A 26,380-nucleotide genomic window follows, 5' to 3' on the forward strand; every position below is an offset into this window, starting at 1 on the left:
AACAAACCAGGAATCAACTTAGCCATTAATGGTCAGATTTAATAGACTTCAAGGAATTGTATGGATTGAGAGGAGAGTGACATTGAAAACACAGAACTTCGAATTTTGATGCCCTGGAAGGTAATATGTTTTTTAAGCAAAAAAGGAAATGAAATGGATTTGAAGGAGGGTGAAAAGAGTATTTCAACTTGAATATGTTGTTTTGGTGTTTTTCTTTCTTTCTTTCTTTTGCTTCTAGTATTATCGCTTGGGGTGAATGCCTGCACTATGAATGCATGGCTACTGGTAGCCATTTTCCCCATTTTGTTGCCCTTGTTGTTTTATTGTTGTCACTGCTGTTGTTGTTGTTATTGCTGGACAGGGAGAAACCAAAAGAGGAGGGGAAGACAGAGAGGGGGAGAGAAAGACAGACACTTGCAGATCTGATTCACTGCCTGTGAAGCGACCCTTCTGCAGGTGGGGAGCAAGGGGCTCGAACTGGGATCCTTCTACCAGTCCTTGCGCTTTGCGCCATACTGCTCGGCTCCCTGTTTTGGTTTTCATCTATAAATTAGTCTAATGAAAGCAACCACCAGTAGTTACATACATTGCTGCAAAAAAAAAAAAAAAGCAAGTCTAAGTTAATAACTAAGGAAAATGAATTATCAATTGATGAACAACTGAATTCAAAAGGGCAGAGGAGACAACTCAGAGGACCAATGCGTGTGAGGCACAGAAAAAAATACCAATATGTTTCATGAATAACACGACTGATATTCTCATAGGATATGAAGATGTCCATTAAATTTAGTGACAATGACAAAAAAACGTGGTGGTGACAAAATACTTTCAGTGATGTAGTGACTGAAAATGTCAGACTGAACTGGGTAGAGTCCTGGGTTGAAGAAAGTGAAGACTTTTTTTGTTGTTGTTATCACCAGGGTTACCACAGGGACTCAGTGCCTAGATGACAGATCCACCACTCCAGGCATCAATTTTCCCATTTTTCTTATTCTTCTTTTCTCTTCCTTCCTCCCTTCCTCCCTTCCTTCCTTCCTTCCTTCCTTCCTTCCTTCCTTCCTTCCTTTCTTCCGTCAGTCAAAGAGAAATTGAGAGAGGAGGGGGAGATAGAGAAGGAGAAGAGAAAGATTTACAGAATTGCTTCAATACTCATGAAGCTTTTCCCCTGCAACTGATGACTAGCGCTTGAACCTGGGTTCTTATGCCTGGTAATGTGTGTGCGTAACAGAATGCACCAGTGCCTGGCTCCTGAAGAAAATTCTTACAAGGATTTTATATAAATGCCACATCCAAGGAACTCTCCTGGTGCCGTCGTGATAGCGCTTGAACCCAAAGTGCAGCATTTGGGAGAGGTAGGAAGTAGTTGAACACTGCTAGAGCAGGGTGAGGTTGTGGTATGCCAGTAGGGCACACACATCGCCATGCCCAAGGACCCAGGTTCAAGCCTCCGGACCTACCTGCCCACGTTGGGGTGGGGGGGCACTTCCCAAGTGGTGGAGTAGTACACTTAGGCATTTGTCCATACTTACCCATGCTGGCAATTATGCTATGTACAGGTAACCTAGAAGGTCCATGATAAAATGACCTTGACACATTGCTTTTTTTCTGCTGGTCTTGGTTCTTAAATGCTGAATTCTCTTCTTTGGTAATATTGATATAAAAACATATATCTGTAGCATTCATAATATATCGAGGACCTGGATTCAGCAAAATGTTTTTATTATCCTCTCTCCTGACACCGATCAAGCAGACTCCAAACCTGAATTTTAAAAAGAAGACAAGAGTTTGAGAATTACAATTAGTGATTTTTTTCTTGCACAAAGAGTGAATTATTAAATCATCTTAAGATGCAGAAAAACTAAAAATCAAAGTTCTCTGTTTAAGTGGCATCCAAGATAAAAACCAGGGCATCATACAGAAAAGACATGCTCTAACACTGAGATATACCCAGCCATCATCCCAAATAAATCAGCTTTTCAAAGCTTGAAAGGACCCAAATATATCATAGAAGCAAAAATTATACACTTAAGTGTTGTGAAATCAATTCAGTTCACTTTGATAAATATTTTCAATAAATGAAATAGAAAATGTCAGAGTATATATCAAATTGCAAAAGCAATGATTTGTTATAAATTGAAAATTTCTTTTTTTAAAAAATATTTATTTCCTTTTTATTGCCCTTACTTTTATTGTTGTTGTAGTTATTGTTGTTGATGTCGTCGTTGTTGGATAGGACAGAGAGAAATGGAGAGAAGAGGGGAAGATGGAGAGGGGGAGAGAAAGACAGACACCTGCAGACCTGCTTCACTGCCTGTGAAGTGACTCCCCTGCAGGTGGGAAGCCGGGGGCTCGAACTGGGATCCTTCCACCGGTCCTTGTGCTTTGCGCCACATGTGCTTAACCTACTGCGCTACCACCTGACTCCCATAAATTATAAATTTCTACACTCTGTCTTCATATTAAAATGTAAAAATATTTGTACTTTAGTAGAAGATAGTTTCAGTTATAGGACTTAAAAGAGGACAAAACATATCTAAGGCACACAGCAGAATTAAGGGCTCTACACTTTGCTCTGTTTTTGTTTGTTTGTTATTTTGTTTTCTCTCAATTTCTATAAAGTCTAAATAATCTTGGTGAGCATTTTAATGAGAGAAATCACCCTGTGATTGTACATATCACACATAACAAGAAGAAACCAGAGCAGAATGTGAAGAAAAGGGGAAAAATGGATGAAATTAATATTGTGGAGAAGGAAAGGGAGAGGGATGGGGGAAGGCGAGGGGGAGAGGGGAGGGGGAGGGGAGGGGGAGGGGAGGGGGAGGGAGGGAGGAGGGAGAGAGAGAGGCCATAGCAGTGAAGCTTTGCCCAATATGGTGGAGGCTGGGCTGGAATCTGTGTGGTGTTTGTGGCAAAGCAGGGACACTATTCACGTGAACTATCTTGGAGGCCTAGTCCTTTAGTCGATTAAACTATTTTCTGTTGTTATCATAAATTTTGTAAAATGTTTACTTTTTCTTTAAAAATAAAATATGGATTCACAGATGTGTGATTTCACTATTCCTGGGTCACTTTTTCCATTCAGAGAGAGAGAAAGATATGGAACAAATTGCAGAAAGAGATACCATAGCTCCCTTGTGGCATTGGGACTCAAACATGGGTCATGTGCCTGAAAATGCAGGCATTCTACCTGGTGAGGTTTTAGTCCACCCTCCATTAAAATTTTTTTTTCCGTATGCCATTACTTTAAATTTTTAATCAACACTTAAAGTTAGATCTGTATTCAGCATAGGAGCCTATGTAACCTCTGCATCCCTGTAGGTCCAAGCTCACATTCTGTGGTCACGAGTAGGAATGTTCCAAATTGCGTCAATTTCAGGGCTCACCTTCTCAGGTGGTAGATAAAGCATGTTATCCAGCCTCCCTTTGGAGAATGGAACATTCTCTATTGTTGTTGAACCACATTGAGGGCAAGGTCCTATGGGGGCCCCAAAGAGGTCCATTATGTTGTTCCTGATGGAGATGACTAGTGACAATGGAGACAGGGATCTATTTGAGGTCTAGGCCCATCATGTGGGAATCCCAGGACTACTGAGATCAAGTCGATGGGGTTTATAGTCAACAATATTTATACACTTTCCCATATTTGGGAATTACTCTCTTCCCTAATCCAGCTTTCTAGTCATTTTCCAGCCATGACACTATCTCCCCAGACAATAACTTGGGTCTACCTGCATATCAGAGGTCAGGCTCAGGCAAAAACTAGTAAAGTCATGAGCCCCTTGGAATATACCTAAAATAGGCCTACTAGCTATTTCCAAAATGGAGACCCCAAATCTTCATCTGCAATATTCTTGCCTTTAGGTTCATGAGTAGTCAACAATTTGTTTGACTTTATATATTAACTCTTTTTTTCAGTCACCAGGTTCTAAATGCTACCATGATGCCAACCAGACTTCCCTGGGCAGACAACCCCACCAATGAGTCCTGGATCCCTGCTTTCCCAGAGTTCTGCCCCACCAGGGAAATAGAGAGACAGGCCGGGAGTATGGATCGACCTGTCAATGCCCATGTTCAGCAGTGAAGCAATCATAGAAGCCAGACCTTCCACCTTCTGCATCCCACAAGGACCCTCGGTCCATACTCCCAGAGGGATTAACGAATAGGAAAGCTATCAGGGAAGGAGATGGGATATGGAGTTCAGGTGGTGGGAATTGTGTGGAATTGTACCACTTTTATCCTATGGTCTTGTCAGTGTTTACACTTTATAAATAAAAAAAAAAGTTCGATCTGTATAGATTTAGTTTCATGTATTGTAAATTCTTATTAGATCAAGTAATTTTCTAATAATTTTTAAACTTGCTAAAGGAAATATTCCCACTAAATTATAATATACACTTTGGATGTATTTAAGAAAACTCTATAAAAATTATGACTGATTGATACTTTAACTTCACACTGGAAGGAGGAACCTACTTTTTGTGTGCATGGAAAGATGCATATGTAAAACTCTTCCCCTCATATTCAGCAAAAAAAGTACTTTCTTCCAACACAATGTGGTAGACTTCATTCCCAGAGCATCGGCCATACATCTTCTGCCACTGTTCTGGTGACTGCTGGCCTTCTCTGCAACAAAAGCACACACACATACACACACACAAAGAGGAAAACACAGTGAATGTGATTAAATAATACAGTTACTGTCATACAGAATCTGGTCTGTCCCACGTTAAAATTAGTAAGCACTAACCAGAAATAAGGGGGTCAGACTGGTGCTCTAAGTGATGACATTATTCTTTCTTTTCTTTTTTTTTTTTAACAAATAATTACAATGAGCAAAGAACTACAAATAAACGAATAGGAGATAGCATTTGTTTGAAAGACTCTGTTTATGTATATCCTGTGATGCACAGTCTTTACTTTCACTTATCTTTTTTTTAGACTCATTAAATATGACTCACTTGATTAAATTTATGATATCTGCTTATGCCTTGCAGGTAACTGGTTTTGCTTGTACTTACATTTATAAATGTATACATGCCAACTTAGCAATTTGATATTACCAAAATTATGCTTAACTTCCTCCTCTTGACAATAAAGGTTTTCTTCCAAATGTGAAGCAGTCAGTAAAAAGTACTGTTACAAAAGTGAGGGTCTCAAAAAGGAAGCCCCTGAATTATATTTTTTAATTATTTCATTTATTTGTTATTATTATTATTATTATTAGATAGAGACAGGGAGAAATTGAGAGGGGTGGGGGAGATAGAGGGAAGGAGACAGAGAGATAGCTGCAGCCCTGTTTCACCATTCATGAAGCTTCCCCCTGCAGGTGGGGACTGGAACCTGGATTCTTGCTCACTGTAATGTGTGTGATTAACCAGGTGCGCCATCACCTGGTCCCTGAATTATATTTTTATTTTGTTGTTGTTGTTTTTCCCTTTTGTTGCCCTGTTTGTTTTATTGTTGTTGTAGTATTGTTGTTGTTACTGATGTCGTTGTTGTTGGATAGAACAGAGAGAAATGGAGAGAGGAGGGGAAGACAGAGAGGGGAGAGAAAGATAAGACACCTGCAGACCTACTTCACCGCCTGTTAAGGGACCTCCCCTGCAGATGGGGAGCCTGGGGCTCGAACCGGGATCCTTACGCCGGTCCTTGTGCTTCATGCCATGTGTGCTTAACCCGCTGAGCCCAACCCCCAATTATATTTTTAAAAAAGTTTTATGACATTGTAACCAAGATAGGACTGTGCTGTGCAACAGCATTTTCCAATTAAAAGATAAAAATTAATTAGTTATATAAAAGAAGATTATATCATTACATAATTTTCAGCTACTTTTCATCTAGAATGCTATGCACAGTGATCTTGGGTGGATATATGTATATTCAACTTATAAAATATTTATTATAAATACATAGTAGATATTTTGTTGTTCTCCACTTAGCTTAGTTGAAATAAGGATTACAAATGTGATGAGCATAGGAAAAGCACTTTTGAAAATAGAATAGAAATAAAAAATATCACAAACTCTAGATTCTTAACAGATTAAAGCAGATGAAAATGTGCATCTCCCACACTGAGTTTAAAAATTCCATTTTAGAGGGTTATTAGGACAATTGCATATTTATCAACATTTTCAAAAATATCAGTACTTAAATAAAATCACATTTCTCATGTATGCTTCACTCATGCTTCACTTTTTCTTATATATGCTTACAGTTACAAGCTTGGCTCTGAGAATGTGCTTGATTTAAACCCAAAGCCACTGATCATTCAACTATTCAGTAATTCCTTATTGCTTATGAGAAAAACCTCAGAGAATTGGATAAAATGAGCTAATATAAATAAATAACTAAATAGATGCTGGGCTCACAGCATTCATTCAGTCAAGCAGTTGCTTTCATTATTTTGCCATTATATCTTCTGTTAAATGTCAAAGTCACTTTGTGCATAATTTAAACCTTTGACTAGTAATGTTTTTAAAAATTTTATCTAGTTCCTCTATGATATTATTATATTTGTGAAACCGGAAATAAAGTAAGACACTTTTGCCTTTTAACTGTTTATGACTGTGCTCCTGCTTCCTAGGAATGACGGTTCCAGATAAGAGATAATTATCCTGAAGGCAAACAAAAATAAAATAGTTTTTGTTATATATCTGACTGCTCTTTGGTGAAATGGCACTTGGCAAAGCTTCAATTCAGTTCAAGGCATGGGAATAAAACAGACAATGCCAGGAATCCATCAGGGTCTGTTGTGACCCAAAGGGCATCTTTGAGGGTAGGGGTATCAAATAGTTGACCAAAAAAAGACCCTAAAAAACTTATTCAAGAAAATAGTCTAATTCTAGAGGCTGACACAGGTATACACTACAGTAATTTAGGAATAGAACTGGATGTTAGACAAGGACAGTGAATTTACATGCATCACCTTCCTGTTCTCTTAATGTTGACACCTTCTGCTTCCAGGGACATCCATTTCTTTATGATGTCTTCAGAATATCTCCCCTAGATAGCCATGAACTTCTAAGCTCAGCTAACTGCAAGTTTATATCCTTCTCTCCATTCATCTCATGCTCATTGTTTACAAAATGTGAGGAACTAGATGTTTCAACTAACATAACTGGTTTAAATGGGTATGTCTAGTTATCACTTATAAGACAGTGCAGAAGGTACTTAGTCAGGAACTACCTTGAGCCAGAAAATATTTGAAATTCAAAGGTTATGGCAGTGAACAAATGGGGAAATATGTTTTTTTTATTTCATTATTGGGGAATTCATGTTTTACATTAGAAAGTAAATACAATATTTTGTACATGCATAACATTTCTCAGTTTTCCATATAACAATACAACCCCCACTAGGTCCTCTGTCATCCTTCTTGGATCTGGATTCTCCCCCGCCCCCACCCCATTGTCTTTTACATTGGCGCAATACAGCAATTTCAGTTCAGGTTCTACTTGAGTTTTCTCTTCTGATCTTGGGGAAACATGTTTTTTTTTTCTGTCTTGCAGCTTCTGGCAGAAGCAGAATGAAAACAAGAGGCATAAGCAAATGATATTGTAAGCTAAAAGTGTTATTTAATGTGGAGAAAAATCAAGCAGAGGGAGAAATTATAACTAAGCATGGACTGGAATGGAAGTAGTATAGTTGAGATAGGTCACACCAATAGGATGGCATTTGAGTAAAAAGCCTGAAGAGGGTCAAGGAGGTAAGTATCGGTAGGATACCTGTAGAAGACATTTCCAGGCAGAATTTTATTTTTAAATTGCATTAGGGAGTTAATGGTTTACAGTATAGTCTTTTTTGTTCCCCCACAATTACTTTAATTTTTATGGCACTATACCTTGCTTCCTGAACAAAGTAGCTTAACTGTTTGCAACTGAATTTTTTCCCTTGGCTTTTTTTATTAGTGATTTAATAATGATTAACAATATTGTAAGATAACAGGGGTACTATTCCATACAGTTCCCATCACCAGAGTTTCGTGCCCCATCCCCTCCAATGGAAGCTTCCTTATTCTTTATCACTCTGGGAATATGGACCAAAATTCTTTAATGGGATGCAGAGGTGGAAGGTCCGGCTTTTATAATTGCTTTTTTGCTGAACATGGACACTGGCAGGTCTATCCATACCCCCAGCCTATTTCTATTTTCCCCTAGTGGGGTAAGGCTCTGACCAGGTGAGGTACCAGGACACATTGGAAAGGATGTCTGCCCAGGAAAGTCAGGATGGCATTATGGTAGCATCTGCAACTTCCTAGCTTCTTCCCACATGAAGAACCCTAGTTTCATCTGCTCTATTCTTGCCTTTAGGTTTCTGCTTTACAGTATAGTCTTTAACACATAGGCACAACCTCTCATCTCCCCTCATTTGGTGTCTAAGACACAACAGGATCCCAATGTCTCTCTCTTCATTCTGTCCCCATCCTTCCTTCCCCAGAGTCCTTTACCTCATTGCAATACCACACCTAGTCCAAGATTCCCCTTATGTTTTTCCTTACTATTCTTTGTTCTTAAGAGTTCCTAAGATCATTTGGTATTGTTTTTTCTCTTTCTGGCTTCTCTCACTCAACAAGATGTCTTCCAGTTCTGACCCTACTATTGCAAAGGAGATGACCTCATCATTTCCAACAGCTGCATAGTAGTACACTGCTTATACATATCATAACTTCCTTATTCATTCATCTGTCATTGGGCAACTGGGTTGCTTCCAAGTTTGGGCTATTACAAACTATGCCCACATGAACACTGGTGTGCATAGGTCTTTATGGATAGTTTTTGTTTTCTCTGGGTAAACTCCTAGGAAAGGGTTTGATGGGTTATAAAGTAGGTCAATTTCTAGAGTTCTGATCAATCTCCCGACTTTTTCATAGGGAATGTGCCAACTTACACTGCCACCTTCAATGTAGGAGAGTTCCTTTCCCCCAACAGCCTCTCCAACAGTTTGTGTTTCTGAAATGCTAGTTTTCTTGATTTTCACCTTAATGTGAAGAGTGATTAGAGTGATATACTAAACCTATCACAGGGAGATAAGAAACTGTACAGATGTTACACACTGCCTTATAAAATCATCACACACACACACACACCTATAAATTGAGTTAACACATTCTAGCTTATGAGTGTTTGAATGAACAACCAATTAAAAAGTGGGCAGAAGATATAAATAGTTCTCTAAAGAAGAGATACACATGGCCCACAGACATATGCAGAAATGCTCTAGTTCACCCATCACTACAGAAATGCACATTAAAACCACACTGAAATACCACGTTACACCCGTGAAAATGGCCTTCATCAACAAAATGAGAGGGAATGATGTGGAGAGAAATGAACCCTATTACACTGCTGGTGGGAATGCAATCTGGTACAATCACTATGGAGAACAGTGTAAAGAATCCTTAAACAAACACAAATGGAAATACATTATGATCCAACAATTCCACTCCTAAGCATGTATCCAAGAGAGACAACACTAAATCCAATGGATAGATGCACCCCCATGTGCATAGCTGTATTAATTCACAAAAGCCAAAATCTGGAAACAGCCAAAATGTCTCTCAGCAAATGACTGGGGTAAGAAAGTTATGGGACACATTCTCAATGGAGTACTACTGAGCAATATCTCTAATAAATAAATAATGAAACTCATTAGAAATAACAGGAGTACTAGGTAGATTTTTTTTTTGCTGATATGGTTTTCATTATTTTATTTATTTATTTATTTTAATTTTGGCCAGAGCACTACTCAGCTCTGGCATAGCTATGGTAGTGCTTGGGATTGAACCTGAGATCTCCAAGCCTCAGGCATGAAAGTCTACTGCATAAACTGTCCTGTTATTTTCCCAGGCCCTCACACTTATCTTAAATGTATTATTATGGGAGATCCTTTCTGCTACCAGAAGTGTGTCACTAACAAGAATTGTAGCCACCAGAGAGGAGGTCAGTGGGTAGAGTACATCCTTTAAGATTTTATTATAGGATTATAGGATCATAGGCATACAGTTCTAAATCACTCCCAAGGCTAAATTTCTGCCCCCACCCCACACAAAATAAAGATAGCCACCAAAGTTCTCCCAAGATCTCAGAGACCTTAAAAATCTCAGAGACAGGTTGGTTCCTTTTTTATTTTTGCAAGTCCGTGTATTTCATTTCTCTGTAGTGCACATTAGAGTAAGACATCCAGCAGTTGTCTTTCACTTCCTTATTTGCTTCACTAAGCCTAATCAACTCCAGTTCTAGTGGAGTATATGCTTTGAATGCATGAGGCCCTGAGTTGGATCTCTGCACTTCCTCACTGTCTCTCATACTGTAAATAAGCACATTTTTTAAATTGGAGAAAAATTTTGGAGCCACTTATGTTTATGAATGTGAAATAGACTTATGTGGCAATCATCTCTCATACAACTAATCATTCTGCCATACAACTGAGTCTAAAGTTAAGCATGCCAGTTTTATCTCAAGAGAAGACAATGATGCAAGGTATTATAAAACCTATAGTTCTGTAAAAATTTAATCTTCAGATTACCACTATAGCCTACTTGACTTATCTTACTTTATTTATAGAGGAAGGCTTAGTCTGATTATTTTCAAGCAAGATTAAAATCCTTACATTTTAAAACCTATTTTTTTTAAGATTTTGAAAATTTGATTTTGATGAGAAAGAGACCCCGGAGCACTGCTCAGGTGTGGAAATAGTGTTGCCAGAGATGAGACCTGGGTCCTCAGACATTCAAGTCCAATGTACTAACATGCTGAACAAACTACTCAGCCTAACATTCATATCATTCTCCAGCATCAATTCCTATCCTTAAATGTCCACCTGCTTTCCCTACTTGCTTCTAATAGAAGACCTTAAAAATCAATCACGGTGTTTAATGAGCAAACTTCAAAGTTTCAATCATTTCATGTCCCTCTACTGTTGAAATGTTTAAAGAGTATCTCCTTCCATTTAAAAAAAAAAAAAGTCGTTTTCCTACAATCACAAAGCCCTCCTGACCTATGCTATGCCTGTTTTTCAATTTTTGTCTATTAACTCATCTTCTTTCTTGTGTGTGCACCAGCCAGGAACAAACTATAATTTCCTCTGAACAAGACTTTTTTTTTTTTAATAAACCTAGGCATTTTCAAAACGATGTTTTCCTTCTTCCTCCTAAGCCCCATTCGATCTTTGACCTGCAGTTTAGTCATTAATTTCCAGCTTTGCGGTAGAGAAATTCTTCCGTAATACTTTAACACTAAGGGGTACTAATTCATTCTCAATGTCCTGCTTTCTTGTACAACAGGCTTCAGGAGAAAAGGGATCATGTTGTGTTTCCCACTATTATCTCCAAGACCTGCCATCCATTCCCACACTGAGCAAGTACTTAATAAATGTTTGCCCAAAGGAACAAAAAGAGTAATCTACCAGTGTTCTTCATGCTCAATTACTAAATGTTCTACTGCTATAATTATATAATTCCTTTCTCCTTCACCAGTATCAATTTGGAGGTGTAATAAATTACTTTCCCTATAATAAATTTGCAACTGGAATTAGGGAGAAAAATCAGTTAAACCCCAAAACTTTAAAGGACATGAATTGAATTTAACCTCAGAGAGAGAGAGAGAGAGATTGTGTGTGTGTGTGTGTGTGTGTGTGTGTGTGTGTGTGTGTGTGTGTGTGTGTGTGTGTGTGTGTGTGTGTGAAAAGACAAAGATGCATTTAAGGATATGTTCACACTAGCTATGTAAACACCTAGAAAAAATGAGTGTCTTTTGCATTTACTTACTGCTAACCTCAAAGTATACTACATCCTGTAAAAAACAGTTTGTAACCTATGTCACACCCTGATTCTACCATATTGACTGAATATAGAACAGTAGTGAGTCCTTCCCAAATAGGTATGTAGCCACCTCTATTTTCAAAATAATTCCAAGCCCCAACCGTTTATAAGAGTATTAATAGAAAAATATAGAAGACAGGAATAAGAATATGAAACATTTTATTAAGAAGACAAATGAAACTCTGAATAACAGTATATGCTTGATACTTAAAAGAATTTGAGATCTCGGTTTCCCTTAAGGATTTTGTAAATTCATTCATCCAAGACCACAGACAAAATCCTTCGATTTTTTTTTTTTATTATTTCTACTTATTTAATGGATAGAGACAGCTGGAAATCAAGAGGGAAGAGGGGAATAGAGAGAGAGAGAGAGAAAGGCATCTGCAACATTGCTTCACCACTCATAAAGCTTTTCCCTTGTAGGTGGTGACCAGGGGCTCAAACCTTTGTAATATTTGCACTTAACCAAGTGCCCCACCACTTAGCCCTCCAAAATTTTTATAGGACAACCCAGAAAGAAAAGAAGCTTGTGGGGCTGGGTGGTGGCGCACCTGGTTGAGTGCACATGTTACAATGCACAAGGACCCAGATTTGAACCCCCAGTCCCCACTTGCAGGGGGAAAGCTTCACAAGTGGTGAAGCAGTGCTGCAGGTGTCTGTCTCTCACCATCTCCACCCCTCCCTTCCCTCTCGATTTCTGACTGTCTCTATCCAACAAATAAATAAAGATAATAAAAAAAATTTTTTTAAAAAGAAAGGAAAGAAGTTTGTGTCTGCTACTCTCTATGTTTTTAACCCTAACAAATATCTCCATTAGTAAAAAAGTATTGAAAGAAAAAAAAAAAAAGGGAGAGGGGTAAGGAAGGGAAAGATTAAGAGAGGTAGTAAAGTATAAAGACCTCAACAGCAAATTGCCTTGGAGAAAGAGAAATATATATCTAGTGTTAAGTGACAAGTTCTGCAAGAGAGACTTCAGCTAACCTCTACCAAAATTCCCATTCCTGAGCTATAATAATATCTGTATAGTATGATAGTTTTCCATCCGTTCACTTTGAGTCTGTGTTTGTCTTATTGAGTTATGTGGGTTTCTTGTAGACAGCATATTATTAAGTTGTGTTTTCTAATCCATCTTCCTACTCTCTGACATTTATTGAGATCAAAGATTGAAGGTATTTTAATGCCATTCTTGTAGATTTTAGAATGTTCTGATATATGGTATATTTATGGTGGTCTGACTGTTTATAGGAGACCTTTCAGAACTTCTTTCAGGGCAGGTTTGGTGATAGTTGATTCTTTCAGCTGTTGCTTGTCTGAGAAGGTTTTTATGCCTCCATCTAGTCTGAATGACAGTCTAGCAGGATACAGTAGTGTTGGTTGAAAGCCTTTCTCATTGAGCACTGGATAGATATCTTGCCATTCTCTTCTGGCCTGTAGTGTTTGTGTGAAGAAGTCTGCTGCTAATTTTATGGGTTTTCTTCTGTAGGTGACTATTTTTTTTCTTACAGCCTTCAGCATCCTTTCTTAATCCTTATTCCTTTCCATTCTAAATAGGATGTGTCTTGGTGTCTTTAAGTCTGGGTTAATTCTGTTTGGGATCTTCTTAGCTTCTTGAACCTTTATGTCTTTTATATAGTCTAGACTAGAGAAGTTATCAGCTATTATGTCCTGAAGAATGCTTTCTTCCCCTCCCTCTCTTTCTTCCTCTGGTAAACCAATAATGTGTATATTATTTCTTTTGAAGTCATCCCATAGGTCTCTGTTGATGTTTTCAGTATTTCTTAATCTCTTTTTGAGATCTCTTACTTTTTTCTTATTTGTCTCTAATTTGTCCTCGATCTTGCTAATTCTGTCTTCAGCCTCATTTATTCTATTCTCTCTCCCCTCTACTGTTTTCTGGAGGTCATCTATTTTGTTACCCTGTTCTGATACTGTTTTAGCTTGTTCAACTAGTTGTGTTCTTAGTTCAGCTATTTCAGCTTTCAGTTCTCTAGTAACCTTAAGATAATTAGTGTTTTATTCCAGGGTCTCATTTATTGCTTCTGCATTTCTGATGACAATTCTTTCAAACTCTTCACTCACTCCTGTGACTATTTCCTTAGCTAGTGTTTGGATGTTGACCTCATTATTTTGTGCTTCAACCTTTGGGGGGCTTTTAGCTGGACTCTTGTCCTGGTTCCTTTCTCCAATATTTCTTCTTGTTGGTTTAACCATTCTAAATAGTATGTTATGAGGTCCCTCTCTCAGTACTTTTTCAATTACTGACCAGTCTTGCCTGGGTTGACTTGTGTCTAAGTAAGGTAATTAAAAGGGTTCACAGAAATGGAAATTGACCAGTTTCAATATTATTTGAACCCCTGAGTTGGAGCACAGTGGCTTAAAAGCCTCTTTTTTTTTTTCTTCCCTGTAGTCTATGGGAGCCTGAGGGCTTTTAAACTATAAGTAGGCTTCTTAGCTTAATCACTGACACCTGACCAAGAGATAAAGCAGGGTGGGATAATACAGTGATTATCCAAAGAGACTCTCACAACCCCATGGCTAGGCCATCGAGGTATAGATCTTCTCCTGAGTTTCCTGGTTAGTTCTTTGTTCCCTGGTGTCAGCATAGGGTTTCCCCCCAGGTGCTGCAGCTTCTGAGGGCAGTAGTAATAGAGACTCACAGTTGCATTTGGTGAGTCCTAGGGTAGACCTCTCCTCCCTTCAGCTGTCTTTTTGTTGGTGAAACAGACTGGAGGTGGTGTCTCAACTGTAAACTGCCCAACTGTTCCACTTAATCTTTTCCTAGGTTCCTCTCTGTCCACGAGCCACTCGTATTTGCACTCACTAGTGACTTGGCAGGTTCCTGAAGTCATTCTAGTCCTGTCTTGTTGTGGTCCCAGATGATCTCCTTTGGTATTCCTAGTTGACCCAGGAGAGAAGAGGAGAGAAACACAGCTGCTTCACAGCCTTCCTGCGAAGCCCAGCACCACCGAATTGGAAGCAGCAAAATTATCTGTTCAAACTTAATTCTTCCTTGTATTTTGCTGTTCCCTAGAATTCAAACGATCATGGAATTTCTCTATGAAGGTGTCCAACTGCCACTCTTGTAGAGATATGAACATGTTTCTATGCAGGTGTGTGTGAGGCATAGGCCTTTCCTTTTTATATTATCACTAGCGATTAAGAAACTCTTTCTATCCCCCTCATCTTATAGATTTCAAAGCTTCTACTTTCTTGATCTTTCTCACCCCATAGTCATCACCTATCACTGAGGTGTTTTTTTTTTCCTCCAGGGTTATCTTTGGGGCTCAGTGCTTGCATTATAAATCCACTGTTCCTGGCAACCGTATTTTTCTATATTGTTGTTATTGTTCTCATTGCTGTTGTTGTTAGATAGGACAGAGAGAAACTGAGAGAGGAGAGAAAGACAGAGAGGGAGAGAGAAAGATAGACACCTGCAGACCTGCTTCACCACTTGTGATGCGACCCCCCTGCAGGTGGGGAGCCTGGTGCTGGAACAGGGATCCTTATACCAGTCCTTGCACTTCAGTACCATGTGCATTTAACCCAATGTGCTACTGCCCGGCCCCCAGCTGAGGTTTTTTTTTTTTTTTTTTTTAAGATAACAATTTTGCTAGAGGAAACCCACACAAGTAAGTGAGTGCTCTACATTCTTGCTGCTTTCTGCCCTGCTATCTCTAATTCTTTGTCCCTCACAGTTCAGTTAATTCCAGAACAGTATTTAAGCAGATATCTAACTAGAGAGTGAAAGGCTAGATCCCATTTTCAGGAAGCATCTCTGTTCACCATGAGTAATTTAGAGAACACCTCATTTGAACTCCACTTGGCTAGGGCAGGTGAAAATGCACCCTGCTTTTCTCATCTTCTTTCCATAGAAACAGGACAGACAATTAAAACTGTGAAATTTGACTTTTTTTTTGCCCTTAATTTTGAATTACAATCACCAATCCTGAGGTTGCATGGAAAATCCATCTTAATATAGTAGGTGTTGGTTACTAAAGGGAAAAAAAAAAAAAGGTGTCTTCTGTTTCATGTTCCCAATATAGAAATATCATTTGCTTCACTTAACTCTGAGATGGTGTATAAATCAATTTTGACAATTCTATTTCACATTTAAACACTATTTGAACTCTCCTCATTCATCCATGATCACAACTCAAGGCAAACATGTATTTATTGTCTAGAACAAATTAACTTGCATACCAGTCTCCTGTGTCTCAGCACAACCGAGTCAAATAAGGACTGTTAGCTCTAGGTACTTGGCTTTGTTCTTTTCAAAATTGTATTTTAATATAGGCATGCTTATAAATGCAGTAGAATCTAATATAGCTTTGTTTTTTTAACTTTTTTCCCACACTTTTCAGAAGAGAAGGAAAAAAAAGGGATTCAACTAGGATTTCAGTTCCAGATATAATAAACTGAAGTTTAATTCTATTACAAACTGTTTTGATTACAAGAATCTGCTCAGCTATATACTGTGCATTTATTTATTTACTTATTTTTTTAAAAAGCATACAACCAGGTTTTCCTAATAGCTTCCTCTTTTCTGAAGTTGGATGTCTTTGTAAAACTCATACTAGATCTTCAGAAATGAAATTTATTTTTTTCTTCTCTATGTTTGGGATGCATAAAAAATAACTGCAAAGTAAAGGCCAAGTAGAGAAGCACTGCCATTAGTGGAGAAATGCAGATATAGTGGGCATCCACTTCTCACTAGAGTATATTAGCTTTGTTAAACATCTTAGTGTCCTTGTGATTGGACTTGGCCACGCCTGTACATTTTGTTCCCTCAGAGAATGTAGCAGGAGACAGAGTACATGAGCCATTTCAGATTCATCATAACTTGAATGGGCTTCAATACCAGTTGCTTTCCTACACTTATTTTCATTGCCAATCTACATCATTTTCACTCCAGTAGGAGTAAAGAGCATCTGGCATAGACTCTACTCTTCATGGCACATTATAAAGCTGCACATACAACTGGAGTGATTTTGAAAGAAAACAAATTGTCTTCTGAAGTTACAGTTAAGGTTTATCCAAAATAAAATTTTCTTATTAATGCCAATTATATGCAAAATCAGAATATTTAAGTGTTAACCTCATTCTATTGACTGGAAGTAGATTATTGGTGTCTAAAGCAAGAGACTCAAAGGTTTGACTAAAACTTTATCAAATTCCATACTCTACCATCTCACCAATTTAATAGTTGCTTTGTTTCTAGTTAGTCATTTCTACTCTTTACAGGGTGTTTCCCACAATCATGAGTGACATTAATTGACTATGGTCTCAAACATTTATATTACTTAAAAATTAAAATATTTCAATCATCTTATCTTTACTATCAACCTCAAAACCCAAATTTAACAGTGGAGGTCAAAAAGATTTTGACAGATTATAGGGCCAGTAAAGTAACTTGCCTGGGTAACGTGCTGGCTTTGCTAAGCATGTGACCCATGTTTAAGCTTAGTACCCACTACACAGGAGGAAGCTTCTATGCTCCAGTATCTTTCTCCCCCTTCGTCGTCTCCCTCCTACATGAAAAAGTTGCCCCCAAACAGTGAAGCTTCATTTTGTCCATGAAAAAATTAATTGTAACAAAAGGATGAAGAGAACTTACTAGACTGCCAAAACTATGAGGCTACAAAAGAAAATGCTGATGACAACAATGGATGGACATTACCACGTGCTAATCTTTGAAGGTTATCTAGGAAAAGAAGTATTTCTGAACTCTGCATAGAAGACATAACAAAACCATAAGGTTAAGATGCCTAAATCAACTGGGAAGAAGTTTGTGCATTCCTACCCTTTAATAGTATGCCTTCCCCCAAATTTTAAGACACCATACAAGACAAATCTGAGTCAAAAGAAATCCACATTATCAAGGATGACAATAATTTTTTGACCACTAGATGGAACCAGAAAGCTGTTGGTTAGTCTGTGGGGGGCACTTAAGTGGCACGAGGAAAATGCCATATAGTATGTTTAAAAGTGAACATAAACGATGAACATTATTTGAAAGAGACATATTTCAAGAAGACATGAAATAGAGTTGAAAAGTTAAAAACTTTTAAAAGTTAAAACTTTAAAGACGCATTATGTATGAGGGTGGCCAACAATGATAGCTCTTAAAAGTGTCCCTTTACCCTTCAAAAGCTTTACTGAGGTTTTAATAAAGTGCTTATTTACTGTTTAAAAAACTGCCTGCAGGCAGGGTTAGATAGCATAATGATTATAAAAAGAGACTTCCATGCCTGAGGCACCAAAGTCCCAGGTTCACTTCCCTGCACTACCATAAAGCAGAGCTGAGCAGTGCTCTGGTAAAAACAAAACAAAACAAAACAAAACAAAACAAAACAAAACAAAACAGAAAAAAAAGAAAAAAGAAAAAAAACTGCCTGAAGTGAGGGAGATAACATATTTATCTTGAACATCTTGAAGCACACATTCAAGATCAAGGACCTAGGCTCAAGTCCCAGCTCTTCACCTGCAGGAGGTCTGCTTCATCTGCAGTGAAGCAAGTCTGCAAGTATCTTTCTCTCCCTCTATCTTCCTATCCTCTTTCAATTTCTCTCTGTCCTCTGTAATAAAAAATTAGATGAAAAGGAAAAAAAATGGCTGTTAGGAGCAGTGGGTAAGTAGTGCTGGCACCAAAACCCATTGATAACCCTGGTGGCAATAAATATAAACAAACAAACAAACAAAATAAAACTTTCATGTCTGAGGATCCAAAGTTCAATTCCAAGTAACATTATGGATCAGCTGAGCAATGCAACAAACAACAACCTGGAAAACAAACAAATAAACAAAAATCCTACCAAGTTATCAACCCTCACTCAAAAATCAGAAATTCTATAAACACTGTTCATCTACATTTTATACTGTCAATTGAAAAATAAATTCATCTGCCACGATGTAGATAGTCACACTGCATTCTCAGCACAATAACTACATTGTAAATAAGTCACAGTGCATGGGTTTTAGCTACTCTGCTTTGGCCTTAGTAAAAATGTATAGCTAAAATGCCCGACCACCCCCACCCCTTCCAGCAGAGGCAGACACCACCTGCTTGCTGTACCAGCCCTCAGCTTTTGTTCAAGTGCTCTGTGACCTAGTGCATTCACACGGACTGGCTCCATCTGTTCTTTTAGTATAGAACATCATGACAACTTTTCCAGGAAAGTTATATTCCAGAAATATTAAGAAATAAAAGACCTCCCAGGTGATTCTACTGTGGTTATTACAATTTCATCAGTCACATGTGGGTCCTTTTAAATACCTATAAAGAGGAAGTATCATTAGTGTGTGTCTGCATTGTCATCTTATTTATTCAAGGCATACAAACTAGTTTTTCCTCAGCTAAAAGAAATTTTATTAACGATATAAATAAAGGAGGGGAAATTAATGAATACATTCCAAATCCTTATAAGTCATGTCTACATTGCTTCTGCCTTGTGCTGAGAATGTGTCTGATTTGTGATGAGAATGTATCCATGTTTTCAGTTACCAAATTCCATAGATTTACATTGAGTGAATATACATTAAATTATATGAACACACATGATTATTATTTATAGAGTAAATGAGTGAGTGTTCAAATCATATGACACTGTAAATTTATTCAAGGCTATACTAAACATTCTAATTCAGCCACAGCTTAAATACTGACCAAAAGAATATGTGTTTCCAACCTTGAGCTCAAGTTCAGATTTCAAGGTATCTCTTAAGTAATAATATACTGTAAAACATGATTACTATATCATTTTAGGCATTATCTATTTGCCTCCTCTAAGACATGAGAGACAAGAATTATCTCAGCACTTTCTCACAGGGCTGTTCCTACAATCATGTTATTAGCTTTAATTTCTCTTTTGGAATCCCCGTTTTATAGTTGCTTTGTAATTCAAGTGTCAACAGAGAAAGTTTACTGAATTAAATACTTGAATTAGGCTAGATGAAAGACAATGAAAAGTTTTTAATTTTATGATTGAGTTGGTGACTGCATGGTCACTGAAAAGCCAATTGAAAGAAAGCAACTCCAATGAAGAAAATATTTACATGGTGACTGTGGCCAAATATATATATATATATGTTAAAATAAATCTGCCAGCAGTATTTGATTCATTGTTTGCTAGTCACTCGCTAAGCTCTAATGGCTACTTTTCAACTTTAAACAGTGTTTCACTAACTGTAGACAAGCTCTCTTGATTTCTACTCTGTAATATATGAATGTGAACTACCTTCTTCCTTTCCACATCTCCCAGTTTTTACTACAAAGAGCTATTTTGCTGTATAGTCAGTTTTATATTGTTAAAATTACAAACATTTATATTTTATTCCTTAACTATAAATACAGCAGTGGCTTTAGATTCATGACCAAAAAACTAGCTATATACCTAATAATATAAAATATTGTTTTATATACATTTATATGATGCTAAAGTATATGCATCTATGTCAGATGGCTATAGGTCCAATGGTTTCATCAAGTCAGGAAAAGAGAAAGCACGTGTGGTAGTTAAATTATAATTACAATTACTGTAGAATAGTTCACTTAGTTGTTTTTGTTTGTTTGTTTGTTTTCCTCCAGGGATATCGCTGGGGCTCAGTGACTGCACTACGAATCCACTGCTCCTGGAGGCCATTTTTTTCCCATTTTTATTGCTATTATTGTTATAGTTGATATTGCTGTTGTTGTTGGATAGGACAGAGAAAAATCGAGAGAGGAGGGGAAGACAGAGAGGAGGAGAGAAAGACACTTGCAAACCTGCTTCACTGCTTGTGAAGTGACCCCCCTGCAGGTGGAGAGCCGGGGGCTCGAACTGGGATCCTTACTGAATTGTTTCCTAAACAAATTCTGGGATGGGGTTTAATTTGAAAACATTACTTTATTGTCATTTCATCTCATTAAAGCCTGTGATTTATATTTCTTTTGTTATTACTTCAATAGAGTCTTCTCTGGGAGTGCAGGTGAAGGAATCTTGTTTTGAAACATAGGTCTCAATGAATCATTGTTAATGCATCCTTTTACTTCATTGGTTTAACTAATATTTATTAAGCATTCAAGCTGTGAAAAACACTGAAGATATATGAATGAATGAATAAGACATGCAGTCTACTTTCAATGAAATGAACAACCCACTAAGTTGGGAGAAAATAAAGGCATGAAAGAGCCACACTGCATGCCCTGGCAGAACATAATACAATTCTATGTAAGTCCATAGAAGGAAGAAATCACATTAAATTGGGAAGCTTAAAAATATTCAGGAGGAGACAGAAGTTTTTATTTAAAAAAATCCCTCTAGGAAGGCAGAAGAAATGAATTCAAGGCAGAGGGAACAGCATTAAAAAAAGATGTAGAAGGAAGAAACCACAAAGTATATTTAGGATCATGTTATTCAGAACACACACACATACACACACACACACACACACACACACACACACACACACACACACACACACACGAATCAAAGAAGACAGGGTATAAAAATAGATTTGGACTGGAGCACAGAGGGCCTCAAATAAATAAAACAGACATATCTGAGGCTAATTTGATAATGAAGGATGAGCTATTTGAAGCTTTCCAAAGACAGGACTGCCAGACTAGAGTGGTATCCACATTTTCCAAAATAATGCTTAAGATAATACTGTCCCAGCTGATCTTTTAATAGGTATGCATGGAAAGCATTTCTCAGGTAATCTGTCACATTGATTTTGGATGCACTTAATAAAAACGTGTATCAGTGGGGATTTTCAGCATGCATTAGCTCATATAAAAGGAAAAGAAGAACTTCCTTAAGTGCAGCGTTTCCCTTCTGCACGGCTATTCAGATATCCAAGCTTGAAGCCTTCTCTACCCCAAGGAGAAATGAGAAAAGGATAACAGGAAATACAGACAAAACATGTCCATCACCAAAGAAACAAGTGTCTATAGGATCAGCAGAATGATTGCTCAGTGTAGAAAATAACACTCAGATTAAGCCACAGTTGTTATGGGTGATGTATGTCCAACCCACAAGTAAGAATTATCTGGAAGTTTTTTGATGCAGTAAAAATTATCCTTCCTTAATGTGACATGGTTGGACTTAGAGTGATTGAGGGAATTAGTTGAAATACAGCAATCAAGGAGCTCAAAAGTTTTTCTCCTCTAAATTGTATTGCACTCTGAAGAGAAACCCAGGGCCACTTGTCCTCATGGGAACTCTATTTCACCCACCCACAGGACTGAATTACATTTGCCAGATTACAAACTATAATGCTCTGTGACAGTTCTGAAGTGTCTAATTCCTCATACAGCTAAAGATAGCTCACTTCGGCATGCTGCCCCATGCCCCCACGTGTTTCCCTCTTCCTTTCTTTCAGTTAGAGTGATAATTATAATCCCTAATACATTTTAAATAGTCAATGTCATCAGTAATAATTCCAGAGTAATTTAAAAAAACTTTTAAGGGTATAGTTTTCGGCCCATATGTGAGTAAAAGTGTGTGTGTGTGTGTGTGTGTGTGTATGTGTGTGTGTGTGTGTGTGTGTGTGTGTGTGTGTGTGTGTGTGTGTGTCTACCTCACCAAACCAATCACTAATGTTTCTATGGCAACCCCACCTCTCCTATAACCAGAATAGTTCACAAAGTCTACGAGACAGTTTGGTTACATTTCTTTGAAAGTTGTCTATAATTCACATGTAGTAAAACCATCCAGTAGTTGCCTTTCATCTCTTTACCTATTTCATCTAGGATAACTATCAAAGGACATCATTTTTTTTGAAAGGTTATATGCACCCCCATGCTCATAGCTCCATTATCAATATGCTTTTTGGTAGTTTTTTTTTTCTCTGGAGCCACAAAAATTAACAGGCTAAGGTAGTGTATTTCCTATCTCTGTCCCAGAAGCAACCAATACTGTGAGTACACCTGTTTGCTTTTACTGGAGAATCACATTCAGTAATTATGGTCTAACATATTGTGTGCTCATTGCTACTGTGGTGTCACTATTCCTAGATGTAGCAATGTAGCAGGCAGAGAAAATTATTTTATATATATATATATATATATATATATATATATATATACACACACACACACACACACACACACACACACACACACACACATACACACATATACATATGGTTTTTGTATAAGTTTATAATGATGCCAATCCCACCCACCAAATTAGGAATTTAAGAGAAGTAATAACTACATGTAATCCAGGCTCTTGGAATATAATCCTTGAACAAAAATGTGGTGGTGTTAACAGAAATAATGGTGAATTCAAGGTCAATATTTCAGTCAACAATGTTAATTTCTCATCTGAATAAATGTACCATAATTATATAAGATGTAAACATCAGGGAAATTTATATTGACAGGTATAACTCTCAGTACTATTTTTTGCTACTTTTCTCAAGTCTAAAATTAGTTCAAATAAAAGTTACAATATAAGCTATTAAATATGTTTGATCTGGCAGTGCACAATATTATGTGAGCACATAATTTTTTTTTTTCAGGAAAAGCATTAACTTCAATCCAAAAAGCATTATTAACTATGCTTTGGAACACAAATTTGGCAATTATGAGAAATAATGGAATCACTATTTATATACCACTCACACAAATTAATTGTAGTGAATTATGGCAAATGTATTTCCACGTAGTTGCACATTGCACAAAACTATTAAGTAATTGCTGGTGGATTATTTGAGAAAGCCTAAATTCCTGTGCAAAATTAAAATGCTCATGATGAGAAGTTAAACCAGATCAGCTCTCTGTACTTTAAGAAATCCTTTCCATTTGCTTAGAGACAGAATAAAATCTTACAAGTTAAGGAAACAGTCATGCCAAAATTATTCTCCTTAAAAAAAAAAAAACTACTTTGAATTCACTGAACACAATTTGATAGGGCTTATAAGTTAAATTTCATTTCACAAAGGGCATCAATACCCCTACCTGCAATTCCAAAATCCCACTGATGAAAATAACATACTTTCCCAGTAAGTTAATGAAGGGCTTCTTATGAAATAACCACCCCCTGAGAAAAACTATGACAAAATTGCAACATTTAGAAATTGATTCTGCTCAGTATAAAAGTAACTCAGCTTCCCCTTCTGAACCATCTGGAACTTATGACCTATGATTCAAATTAAAGCTAGCATTAATGTATTAACAGATAGGATAAGAAAATATAAGCGCCTAAGAGTCAGCTATGGAAGTTGTAAAGTAAGAGTTCTGGCAGAGTTAATGTAACACTCTCCAAAATCCAAGATGGAGGGGATAAGAGGTGGTTCTGTGGTGGAGTAAATTCTTGCCATACATGAGATGCAGGGTTTGATTTATGGTACAACATAAAATAGGAGGGACAACAACAGGTGGGCATTATGGATGGGGGAGTGATGGTGATGTTTCTCTCGTAATTAAAAAAATAAACACAAGACTGAAGACTGTATATGAAATACAGAACTTGGCAATTTATCCTCAGTGTGTAATTTTAATGTATATCCTTGTTATTACTTACTAGAAGACGAGGACAAGTAATGGAAAGTAAATGTGTTCTAATTTTAGTGCTGAACAAGAAACTTCATTAATATTATGGCATTGAAAGGACTAAGATTGCATCACCTCCACTTGATTCCTTCATCTAAGGCACTGCTTTGTAATTTGTCTGTCTTCCTCTCCTTTCCCCTCCCCCTTTTCTTTCCCTTTTATCACCACCAGGGATTCATCACTCTGGGCTGACTTTCTCCAGATAGAGACAGAGATAGAGACAGCACAAAACCAAAGCTTAACCTAGTGCAGTAGCAGCTGGGCTCAAACCAAGGCTATACACATGGCAAAACAGGCACTCTTTCAGCTCAACAATCTTGTTGGCTCTATTCTTTTCTTTTCTTTAAATGCCTATACTCTAAGTAACTACTTTTCTCTTGGTCACTTCACTGGGGAATGACACAGGAGACAGTTGTTTCCATGTGAGTACGATTCCTCATCTTGATGATAGGTATGTCTAAACACCACTCTCATCTCCAACTTGAGCGTTCCTCTAGAGCACTGTACTGGGTCCCCAACGCCCTCTCAACTCCCTCCTTATGCTCTTGTTTAGAGTCTTGGATTCTATTGCAGTTGACCAAAACTAATCCGAGTTTCACCCGGAATAACACTTTTTTTTAAAGTACTTTAATTTCTTTAATATCCATCTATTTACTTTAAGAGAGGAAGAGAAACCAGAATACTGTTCCTGCATATACAGTGCTAGGGCTAAACCCCAGCCCTCACACATGCAAACCTTATGCTCTCCTGGCTAAGTCATTTTCCTAGCTGCTAAACAGTTAGTAGTTTAAGTGTAGACCACTTTAGGTATTGTATGTATTTTTGTGTTGCTGTAGCCTAAAGAGTTAAGTTCTTTCACTTTGTACCACTGAATAAAATGCACAATACCCTTGAATATCAATGATTTGTAATCCTAATCAGACTGATTACAGATTGAAGTTGGAAAAATTGTATTCTCTTACATTTTTCAATGAGAATGTATTATAAACAATTTTACTTAGCATTAATGCTCCAATAGTGCTTGCTTAAAGCGTTTCCTAGATTATTCAACATTTTCCCTTCATACTGCTTAGTTCAGCTCCCAGGTTTATCTTTTATCTCTAAATCAATATATTTAAGCTCTCAAATTTATGTTAATGCTCAAGACAAAAATTCCAACTAAATTATCCTAATAAAAAAATCTTACCTAGATCTTCAGTTAATGAATATTACATAATATGATAAACATAAATTTCCTTGGTCAAACATGCACTAGGATGTTAAGATTGGGTGATTGTCGTTTTTCACAGTATATGCTTGACTAGGGTTAGTATCTTGAATATATAAACAGTACTTAAAGTCAAAAGTAAGACTCAATTGAATGGGCAAAGTCTCAATAGTTATCTCTTCAAAGAATATATGTGAAAACCAGTGACAGAATATCAAATGATATTATTATTGTTAAAAACAAGTCATTAACTGTAATAAGACTTTATTTTTACCGGAATGGCTTTGATCAGAAAGGCAGTAAGTAGATGTATTGCTGAAGATGTAAGGAAACCAGAGCCATTATACATTATACATTGCTGGTGGAACACAAGCTATCACACTCTCTCTGGGAATCATTTAGGCAATTAAAAAAAGACTGAAGAGTTCACATATGACTTAGCCATTCCACTCCTAGGGATATACCAAAACAAAATGAAAGCATATGTGCACAAAGTATATTCATATAAGTTGTAAGACTTAAGCACAATGTTGGAGATAACTATTGATTAGCTGATGAATGCAAAAATAAATGTGATGCATCCGTACAAGAGAATATGATTCAGTCATAAAAGGGAAGGCCCTGATGAAGAGTTTTGAAAAGATTATGGTACATGGAAAGAAGCCAGTACAGTATAAAATTAAAAAAGAAGAAAAAAGACACACATACTAGATAATTTCTCTCATAAGGTATTCAGAGTAGAGAACTCTGATTCCCAAGAGCTGAGAGAATTGGGGGAAATGTGGGTGAATGCTAAAAGACAGATTCTTTTTCTTTCTTT

General features: G+C 37.2%; 1 protein-coding gene across 5 annotated transcripts in view; it reads right to left on the reverse strand.

Moving 5' to 3' along the window:
- Window positions 1-26,380, reverse strand: part of KCNT2 (potassium sodium-activated channel subfamily T member 2) — a 432,524-nt gene that overhangs the window by 96,095 nt on the left and 310,049 nt on the right. For all 5 annotated transcript variants that reach the window (XM_060178486.1, XM_060178487.1, XM_060178488.1 and 2 more), the window contains 2 exons: window positions 4,474-4,623; window positions 1,530-1,759 (listed from right to left, as the gene is read on the reverse strand). In XM_060178486.1, the coding sequence (XP_060034469.1) occupies window positions 1,530-1,759; window positions 4,474-4,623 (380 nt within the window). The remainder of the gene's footprint in view (window positions 1-1,529; window positions 1,760-4,473; window positions 4,624-26,380) is intronic.

Source organism: Erinaceus europaeus, chromosome 19, assembly GCF_950295315.1.
Source record: "Erinaceus europaeus chromosome 19, mEriEur2.1, whole genome shotgun sequence".
Classification (NCBI taxonomy): Eukaryota; Metazoa; Chordata; class Mammalia; order Eulipotyphla; family Erinaceidae; genus Erinaceus; species Erinaceus europaeus.